This window comes from Diuraphis noxia, unplaced genomic scaffold, assembly GCF_037042655.1.
Source record: "Diuraphis noxia isolate RWA-SAM2 unplaced genomic scaffold, SU_Dnox_SAM2 contig0003, whole genome shotgun sequence".
Classification (NCBI taxonomy): Eukaryota; Metazoa; Arthropoda; class Insecta; order Hemiptera; family Aphididae; genus Diuraphis; species Diuraphis noxia.
This window is the reverse complement of record NW_028301713.1, coordinates 58,181,937-58,193,423: the sequence shown is the minus strand read 5'-3', so window position 1 is coordinate 58,193,423 and position 11,487 is coordinate 58,181,937. Positions and strand designations below refer to the sequence as shown.

General features: G+C 26.9%; 1 protein-coding gene across 1 annotated transcript; it reads right to left on the bottom strand.

The window, feature by feature from the left end:
• Positions 1 to 1,863: 1,863 nt before the first annotated feature.
• btn (buttonless) lies at positions 1,864 to 10,809 on the bottom strand. The gene is made up of 3 exons (XM_015509183.2): positions 10,602 to 10,809; positions 2,954 to 3,105; positions 1,864 to 2,343 (listed from the first exon to the last, which is right to left on the bottom strand). The coding sequence occupies exons 1-3, from the start codon at positions 10,780 to 10,782 to the stop codon at positions 2,275 to 2,277; spliced, it is 402 nt and encodes a 133-aa protein (XP_015364669.2). The 5' UTR covers positions 10,783 to 10,809; the 3' UTR covers positions 1,864 to 2,274.
• Positions 10,810 to 11,487: the final 678 nt, after the last annotated feature.

Here is an 11,487-nt window from a genome sequence, read left to right as displayed (position 1 = left end):
GAAACCACCCCCAAAATTTGAAATATAAGCATTATTTCGACTAGTTATGCCGTACACAGACACAAAAAAAAAAAAACTCATCATTGTAAAATCAATACATTCATCACTTCGTTCAGAATCTAAAAAAGGGCTTCAAAACGTACACTTCGTAAGCATGGAATATAGTAGCATTTTCTTCCACTTTTCCGGCATGATATTACTTGTACATTGTTATTGTTTTAAACATTTGACATACAGTAATGTACCTATGATACGCTTTATGAATGAACATATATGAATATATGTATTGTATAGCTATGGATTCCCATAAACTTGACTACAAAACACGTCATATGTTACCAAATCTTAAATCGTTGAGATTTATCTTATTAAATGATAATAGTTTTATTGTGACTTGGTACAATGAATTATATTGTTGATATAATTATACATATAAATCAAACTTAAGAAACAACAAAAAATATGTTTTATTGTTTATGTACCGGGATTGATCTTTGATTTTTTTCTTGACATCTCTTGTAGGTACTAAATATAAATATTTTAACAGTGCTATTTCGTTTTCACTGTTTCATCAATTTATGATATTATTGATTTTTCAATTGTTTATTTAAGATGGTTTTATAAAATAAACGATGTGACTTGACGTGGCACGGTTACTGCAATCAGTCACTCAACGTGATTGAGAGTACACACTGCCCACTGCTACTAGCTCTTGGATGGGTGACCTGGGTTCTAAGAGACAAAAACCTTGCCATACATACACGTGTTGCCAACCTACCAAAATAACCTCTACCGTAAGTCCTAAAGTAGATAATGGCTATAGTTGCTGGGCTCAAGACCAATAAAAATAAAAAATACATACTATATAAAGCTTATAGGCCAACTTGTACTTATTTTTTATTCTTGTCTTGAAAGTTTAAAAACGTTCTAAAGTGTAATTATGTTTTTTAGTTAGTAATGAATGGATAGTTTATCTGTAAATTATGCAATAATGATGCCACGAGTTGGCAGTAAGCCCCATTTTGCATTGTGCACCTTAACTTTTTAACTATGTAGGAGTATAAGGACTTAGCTGCATGAACTATAAATAGCCGATTGAACGTATTATGTGTAATGTGTACCTAGTGTCCTAGTCTAACACTACCTTATCAATTATTATTAATTCATGTCCACCGAAACCTATCTACGTGAAACCTGCTGTACAATAGATGCTCTAAAATGTGTGATTTGAAACATTAATATGGTAGAAAAGTAATTAAACTATAATGATAATACAATATTTGCCATTAAAAAGAACTTAGGTATTATATAACGTTGCATAGAAACCATTATATTTTTAATACTGTTCTATTGCATAGAATACAAACACGAATAAAAAAACATTTCTTCAATTTCATCTAATAGTTAAACGATAATTAAACCTAGTAACAATAATTTTATGAATACAACAAGTGATTTAGATAACATGATTATATTAAAATTGGTTTTGTAATGAACTTGTAATAACCGATATTATGTTTTTTGGTTCCAATACTGACTTATAAACGTGTTTAGTTAGAAAGACATTTTAATTTAAATTATAAACTTTGATCGTAAAGATTCAAATAGAAATAACTGATAAGAAATAATACAAAATTGTTTTTCAAAGTTGTATTACGTGTAGGTATCTGATTTGAAACAACATTAATTAAAAGATAAATGTTGTTATTTTTATTAAAATGTTTAATATTATAAATTATAAGATATACATTAAGAAAACAGATCAATCAACGATATGATTACGATGAATAATGAATAAGATATAAATATTTAAAAAAAAAAAATTATTGTTCTTAAAAGTTAGAAATGTTATGATTCAAAAATAATTGGAAAAAAATGGACTCGTATTTTTCATCTAATTGGTAGTTTATTATTTTTATTTGATTATTTTTTTTTTTTTTAGGAATCCAACTAACGGCAATTCTTGAAATTTGATTACGTGGAAAATAGAATCTGGTTAAAAAGTCTAGAATATGTCATTTGATGAAAGTTTAAAAAAAAGATTGTTGGTGATTGTTGTTAACAAAGAAGAAGGTTTTTTTTTTAAATTTTTAATACTTTTAATCTCTGTGGCAGGTGGAATAATCCATTTTGTTTAATCTAATTCCAATTAAGGTTTAAACTGTGAAAAAAAATCTAGTGTACATATTGTAATATATTAGGCATAAAATAATTCCACAATGTTCTCTCTTGATGATTAAAATGCAAATAATACAATTGTTATTTGTTATCCTGTTATCCGTAAATGGATTCCTCGTTCAGTCTTTTTTTCTTCATACGTCTATTTTGGAACCACACTTTTACCTAAGACATATTTATAATAGATTATTTATAAATTGCATTAAACAAGATAAATATAGGTATTATTTACCAGAGAAATAGGTATTATTGTGTGTCAGTAAATTGAGTGATATTATGTTATACTTAGTGTGTTTTAAGTATTTGTTTTTAATTATATTAGTTTATTTTGGATTTTTAATTTTTATTAAATTTATTTTAAAGTATTAGAGAATTTTAATTATATGATTTTCAGGTCGTTATGATTTTAATTAGTAGCATGTTATTTGTATGTGCTTTATATTTAGATAGATGTATAAATATTGTATCTAGGTCAAGTACATAACAAATTATAATTTACTTATATATAATTTGTAATTCGTATATTAATATAATGGATAAATATTGCTTATAGTCACTGTGAGAGCATAAAACATAATAAATTAAATAAATTGAAATCATATAAACAACAATAAATCAATTGAACAGATTAAGTCTATATTCGACGTTAAATTAAAACCTATAAACGAGTTTACAAGATATATTTGACCAACCAAAAACGAAAAGATAATTAATGATTCTTAAGAGAAATACAAACAAATACATGTATGCCAGCAGAATATTTAATAATAATTACTTGTCGTTCTGTGAGACCAAGTATTAGAGCCACTTCGTATCGCCTTAACCGAGTCAAGTACTTGCACTTTTCAAACTCTTCCTCTAGCCACCCCAATTGATATTTCGTAAATGCTGTTCGAGATTTTCGACTTTTTATGGTATGCTCGTTATCTAAAATAAACAAAAAATAATTGTTAAAATATTGTCCATGTAATTATTGTATACTTACATGGATATCTAAAGATATCGAAAGGACAATACTATTACACAGTTTATTCAATAGTATTTTGGTTTTTTGAGTGATATATTATAAGTACATTATATATATACATAAGTTATGACCAATTAACAGTGATTCAAGTTGTACTATAAATACGTTAAATTTTATGTTTTATCAAACATGTATAATATCAATAGATGAGTTTACATGATAAACCCCACTTCAACTTTACTGTTGTGATACATCGCATTGTCAAGGCATTTATAACTAGGGTTTGGAACCTATCACAGTTGAATTTGTCGAAATAACATGATGGCATGCAAATGTCAAATTCAAAAAATCGGTGAAAATTGTACTTGGAAAAAATATGATATCAAGATTTAGTACCTGCTTAAAAAACTTACTACTTAACTATATAGTTAGGGTTTACACTTAACATGTCACAATGGAAGATCAAATTTTATATATTACAGTAAGTTAATTTCTTATTTAAGATGTTTACGTTCTGATAGAAGAAATATAAAATAATAATGCTCTGAATTTTGATCGCCATTTTGGGACTACTCGTGATATTTACAAGATGATTTTGATATTATATTTAGAAGCAATTTGATATGCTAATCATTGCTGAATAACTAAATAAAATAATTTAGGATAAGCTGTGTATAATTTTTGTATCGGTACTCGGTAAAAATTTTTACCGTAATTTTTATGTAAATTATGTAAGGTACTATTTTTTAAGTTTTGACAACACTATTTTATCCCAAAAATTAATAATGCATGATGTTTGGGTTTATAAATAGTTGTGATTAACAGTTATCAAGTATTCTATATGGGTATTTGAATTTTATGGACATTTCATTTGCTCCTAAAATCTTTAGATTTGCAGTATAGAGAAAAGTTACAAATGAAATATGTTGCTTATGGAAAGTTGTGAATCTATATTTTGAACTTTGACAACGTTCATATTATTATAAGAGAACTACAGAAGATTCGAATAATCAAATTACAAAATAGGATTCGAACAATTTTTATCATTAAGTCGTGAGTTTAAATTTACTTGTAAACTTTTATAAATGCAAACTTTTTATGACATATATTTAAATTGACTTTAATGTATTACATTCATAAATTATAAAAGTGACTAAATATGTTAAAGTTCAAAAAAAAAAAAAAAAAAAAACACTAAAAAAATAAATTTAAATTATAAATAAAAGGATATATAAGATAATTGCTTATAAATACCTATATTGTATTACAATAAAATCTATATTATATAGCTTTTTGGGTCAATTTATAAATAATCTAAAATGGACAAAAGACAATATTACTAGTTAAAATTATTATAAGCTATAATTGGTGTCTAAGATAAATACTAATGCCCGGTTGCACAAACGATCAATAAAAACAGTTCAATAAACTGTGATAACGGTTCAATAAACAGTCGGATAAATAACTTTATTGGTACCTTAAAGTGTTGGACTGTTGCACAGAAAATTCTTTAACATTTTGATGGTTAGTGCTCTAACCATAGTTTAGATACCATAGTTACAAAAAATTATCAATCCATCATATATTTTTAATGTTATCTGTTTTATACCCTAAAATTAAGTTGAACTGGTATCAAAAATATTTGATTAAATGATAAATAATAATATTACCTTATCACAAAATAATTCGATATTATCAGATCAATAAAGTTATAGAACTCTTTTGAATATTTGTCGAGCCGAAATCGGGTCTACAACTTATCGAACCGATAACACAATATTTATTAGATTGATAAAACTTATTGATCCTTTGTGCAACCTGTCATATTGTTATCGATTCGATAACCCAGTTATTGGTCCGATAGCTAGTTATTGGTCGTTTGTGCAACCGGGCATAAGAGTACAGATGGAATATTGGAGAATGTCGTAAACTTTCAATATTATTATTTATTTGTGGTGAGTTTTTAATTAATTCACGATAACTACAACTTTGCATTGGTAATGTAAAATTTCAAATGAATAAATGTCATTGTTTATTTGAAGCCATATTATATATGTCTAGATATGCAATAAACTTCATCGCTGGTTATCCAAAAATATTATTAAGTTTATTTTTTGGTAAGAAAAACAAAAAACCAACAAGCTTTTGTACAGATTGTTCGTAATAAGTAATCGGTGAACTGGTACAGAATACGGCAATAATTTTTGATTCAACGAAAACGTTAATATTTATATCTTCAAGAATACTAATATTATTGTTTACTTCTCACCAACATTCAATTATTATAAATTATTCGTTGGTAATGAATCATAATTAGTTCATCTACACACAAACGCATTTTAACTATTTATAACTTACCTACGTATACATTATTTTTTATAGCCTTTAAAGTGTTTTAAAGTTTAGAAATGTTTTAGGTAAGTTTAATAATATTATATTATTATTATTATTATTATTATTATTATTATTTTTAATTAGTTTGATTAAAAATGTATCACAACTTTTACGTTATTGAGTCATTGAAGTTTCCCATTTTCTTTTATCCCAAAGGAATGCGTTTTCTTTGCTATGGTGTCTTGTCGCGTTTACCGTTTACCGTTTCTTGCTATATATGAGTATAGTTTTCCATAAGTGTATCAAAGGTAAATATTTGCAATTAATAGAAGTAAATTTACACAAAAACTTTAGTAAACTTGTACCTATTTACTGAATTTTATAATACATTTGACAATGATTGTGTTTGATTTAAATTTCAAATGAATGTTGATGATATCATAAAATTGTTATTGTTATTGAAATTGTATAGTAGATACAATAATTTGAGGTATTCGAAAGAAAATTGTTCTACTTTAATTATCAAGACGTGAGTGTATAAATGATCTACTTCAAACAGCCCGGCTACATTTACGAGTACTATTATTTTTAACATAAAATTGTTGAAAAAACTATAAATCTAAATAAACTAAACGAATACTTTATGTAAATATAATGTTGTGGTTTTTTGCTTTCGCTAAATATTTCTTCTGATCCCTCTTGATTTCACAATAAAGGGTGGAAATGCATTAGTATGCAGCCCAATAATTAATTACACTCAGATCTTTGTAAAAGTAGAAGTAAAAGTGAAAAAAAAATATGCAAACGGTTGAATAATTAATAACGTATAAATGGTTTGTGCCATAGCCGTGTGTCTTCATTTGTTTTTCAACTGAATTTTAGGGTGTATAATACAATTCATTGTGATGTTCGTAAAACAGATGTTTAAAATATTTTCAATAAAAAATGATTATAATATTCTTAAAACATTAATTTTTTTTGTTTTCTCCATATTACTTGTATTTGTTGAATTTTTGTTTCAATCTGAAATCTTTTCTTCTTTCTTATTTCAATGGATCTTACAAACACCGTAGCATTAATTTATTTATTTTCTCAATTTTTAATTGCAGAATGTACCATAATATTTTGAATAATATGTAATGGAATTATAGTTAAAAAAATACTTTGAAATATATAAATCGAAAAAGTAAGATGTTTTGGTTTTTTATCAGTATAATATATGGCTTGGTTGTTCATCATTTATATTGATCTACTCACATTTGTATACAAAATTTAGAGGTTTTAAATACTTGAAATCTAATCAGTGTTAAATTATTGTATTCTAAAAAATGATTAATTCGAAAATTGATACTTCTTAAGTACCTACCTACCAAATACATTTTTTTCGAAATGTTTATTTTTAATTTTAACGTTATTTATAAATTGTATAAATTTAATTGTTTTGTCATGAAATATACGAAAAATACTTAATAACGTCATATATAAAATAATAAAGTGATTGATAGTTTTATTTTTTTATTTTAAAAATTAATGCCAATTGACTTTTACAAAGAAAGAAATAAAATAAAATAATATATCAAAATAGTTATAAGATGAGTATTAAATTAAACAATATAGTAATTATAAAAATGAGCTAAATAGCCTAGGTGACAAGTATGGTTTTTTTATAAAGTTTAAGGTTTGGGTACGTACATAATTTACGGAGGGATGTGTTGGAAGTAAAGTAAGATCGATTTGTCGGTATTAAAAAGTGTCTGAATTATTTGTTTGTTTATTTTTTATTTTTTTGATAGTTAAAAAATGGATATCAACCAGTATAGAAACTATTAACAAACCATTTAAGATCGAAAAAAAGACTTTTTTTATAGAATTGTGAACATGTATACTATATAGGTACTACGAAGTAATCAAAATTTAAAACATATTATTATTTTTATTTATTCTTCGAGAAAATATTAGGCCCCACTGAATATGTTCGTGTAGAGGGGCGAACAATGTAGTCATTAAATAGATTTCTATATTGAAGCGTTTAAACCATTTAAAATAAAACGATTGTACATTAAAAATGTCTAGCTCATGCTGAAGAAACTTTTAGTTTCTAGTTAGAAAAACTTTATTTTGTGCATGAACACAAATTTTCCTGACATATGTCAGAAAAGTATACCATTTAAAAATCATACTATAAACACACTATATTTAAATATATAATTTTTTTTTTAGATTTATTTAGTTATAAAAGATTTAGCTTTGAAAACATTTATGAATTTATCATTCTAAAGTTATTATGAAATATACATATATACTATACTAATGTGTTTTCACAAAGTATAAAAAAATTATTTATTTTATCGTGGTACTATATAGGTATTGAAATTGGTTGAATAAAATATGAATGTCATTAACATATTTACCTGCCTCTATAATATATTTTATGAATAAATTATCCTATGCATTTCGTTAAAAAGTGATATTTCCATGATGCTTTCCTAATTTTTTATCATCAACCCATTAGGACCCTAATGGTTAGGTTAATAGATACAGTAAAGGCAAATTAACGATTTCATCATAAACAGTACATTAGAAGGCTATTTCGTTAATCTCTGCGTCAATAAACCCTATGATACGTACCTATAGTATATAACATACCTAATAGTAATAATATTGTTGATACTAATCCTTTGTATTCGGTAATTGATTTACACTAAATAAAATAAATTAGCGTCCAAAGTATTGTAGCTTAAAATATGATTTTGTTGTACATCATTATCAGCAGTATTATTCATACGAGTATATCAAATTATAATAATTATTAATAATAATTATAAATTATAAAGGTTAAAAGATCTAAATATTTAAAAAATGAGCACCAACCTACGATGTATACAATAGCTTCAGTAACATAATTGTACAATTCACATAAATAAATAATTTTGTAAATTCAAAGGATTATATTTTATATCATACAAAAAGTCTTTGTTTAAATAGGGGTTTCAAAAATGTAAAAATATTTTAAAAAATGTTATCTAGGAAAAGTATTATGAAATGTTTAATTTTTAATATTTGGTCAAAATGTCAAGAATTTAAAATTTTTTTTACTACATAATGTTATATTGGAATGATATTATTCGATGAAGTAGTTTGCTTGGCTTAATAAGACTAGTAATAAAAATATGTTTTTTCTTGTCATAAAATGCAACCTCTATGGCTCAGCCAAACATCCATTTCAGAAATATCCGATAAATCATTAGAAATATATAATTGCTATGTATATAACCACACGGCACACACTCAATAGTTATCTCTCTATCCCCCCTTCTTTTTATTCAAAATGTGGTCAACACTTTTAATAAAAGATTTCACTCCCGTCTACAAAATCGTCGCAACCCATTCGAGACTAAATAACTCCCAACATTCCCGGTGTACTACTTTTAAGGTGCTTAAAATGTAAACGGTGTTGCAGTGACCCACTACTGATTAAGCTTTAAGCCAACTTTCTCTCATTGAAATGCTTTCAATGGAAATCCTCTTCACCCAACCTCGATTTATTAACTCAACGCTTATCGTAAAACACAATATGCATTAATAGTATACAAATACATTATATATTATATAATAATGTATTAAATATTATAATAGTTAAAACAACTTGATTAAAATATATTGTAATGCAATGGAAAATAGTACGTCATGTGTCTAAAAATCTTGAGTAATATTAGTTTCTAGTAATTCTCTCGGACTGGATTAAATTTGTCGCAATGCATCACTACGCAGTCTATGACAGAAAATCCTAACCTCGTTAGTTTTTTTTTAGATTGAGTTTTGTATTATATTATGGTATTTACTATTTACAGTAGGGCCTCGATAATCCGAACGAGATGGGGGAAAGGTGTCGTTCGCATTAGCGATTTTTTCGGATTACCTATGGCTTAAAAAAAACATCAATTTTATTGTAATTTTAATTATGAAATTTTATTTTTATTTGTAGGTATTAATCGTGTAAAAACTCGTGATTTCAAAAGACAATGAATACATAAAAATATTAATATAATTATGAACTTTTACCATTTAAAATATTTATTTTTTTTTTTTTTTGTATACTGGTTCCTATTATGGATTGATATGCCTTGTAATAATGCCACATAATCGAAAAATTGTACTACCGGAAAAATTATTTATAAATATATACATAATATGTACATATTATGGTGATAAGATAATTCTCAAGCCCGTTCGGATTACCGCGTCTTTCGGATTAGCCTGTGTTTGGATTATCGAGACCCTACTGTAGTTATAACATTACCTACCTATATTATAATATTTTACAATTTAGTATTGTATATGAATGTGAATACAATATAAGTATTTTTGAATAATTTTGTAATTATGTAGACTATAAGTGTGGATAGTGTATATACTATTGTAATACAATATGAAAATTAACTACAGTGATAAATTTCAAATCTTACAGGTCATAGGGGACACTTGGGGATGATTCCAGGGGGGGACAAACAATTAATTGAGTTTCATAACCCAATTCTCCCCAAAAAATTCCAATCTTTATTACATTTTTTTTTTTTTGGAGTGTATTTTCACCGATTTTGACTTCAGTAAAAATAGTTTTTTGACTTAATTTACTAAAATAAAGTATAATAATTTAAAAATATAACCTAAAATATTAGGAAGTATTTCATTTCATTAATTGCTGTTGCAAAACCATGTTTTCCAGATTAATCAATTTTCTACCTATTCAATTATCAATCTTTATTAATAAAAGATTGAAATAACAGGTTTTTTCTTTACCTTTTTTTTTGGGGGGGGGACGTACACATTTGCCACCCCAAAAAATGTTTGGAGTGGGAACTTCCCCCTCGAGCCCCCCCCCCCCCCCCCAAGTGCCGCCTATGTTACATATTGTATTGTATTATGTCTTTTAACACGTTAACAAATATGTAATAATATATAATAATAATAAAATAATAATCATCAATATTTTATCGCAATCTTTCGTTTTAAAATAAACTGTACATTAGGTTGGATCCTCGTCAATCGGTATTTTGAACAGATACAAATCATCTCGAGACTCGCGTTAACCACGATACTATAATACTATAGTGTTGCTTACCTCTGTGGTTTTCGACTGCCGGAAGTCCGTCGCCGGCAACCTGTCCGGCTGAATCCTGCAGGACGACCGGCTCCGCGACCGGTTCCCAGCAGCGTCCTCCAGGAAAATCCGGATGAAAATCCCTCTCGTCGTCGTCGTAGTAGTAATCGTAACAATAGTAGTAGTTTTCGTTGTCTTCCATGTCGCAGCGGTTAGTTCAACTATCGCACTGTCCCTACATCCGAGAGTACCGGTGATATTTAAAAGGAGAGCTCTAAAGCGGAGCGCCGCCGCCATCGGTCTCGCGCAGTTTGTCCGCGGCACCGGCTCAAAGGGACCAGTTCACGGTCCGCGGCACCACTCCCACGAACATGCGGACCTCGCACGTGTCCGACATTTATTGTAAAAACAATATTACGACAATGTCTATTTTGTAGGTACAGGATGACTCTTTTAACAGTTAACACTATTTGCTTCGAAAACTATTTTTAACGTTAGGTATTGAATTTTTGTTCACATAACAACATTGTTACAAAATTTTTGGTTTTTAACTTTTATTTCATATTCCGTAGCATAATATGTGTATTAAAAATACAAATCTTTCAATGATATAATTATTTTGGTAAAGACTTTAAATATACAATTTTTTAAAAACTTAATACTTTTTAAAATGGTCTGTTTTTGAATATCTTAACAACACTTCATTTAGGTAAAAATAAATTAATATTATGATATTAAAGATATTCTCCTTAAAACTATGTTCTGGATTGATTCCGAGCAGAACGAGTGCATTACACTCGGTTTCTTCTGTACCATCGGCTGCACCTATGCATACTATATTACTATTACAATGTTATTATAGAGTTAAAATTATTATTTTATTTTAAACTTGTGTGGGTTGCTTTTA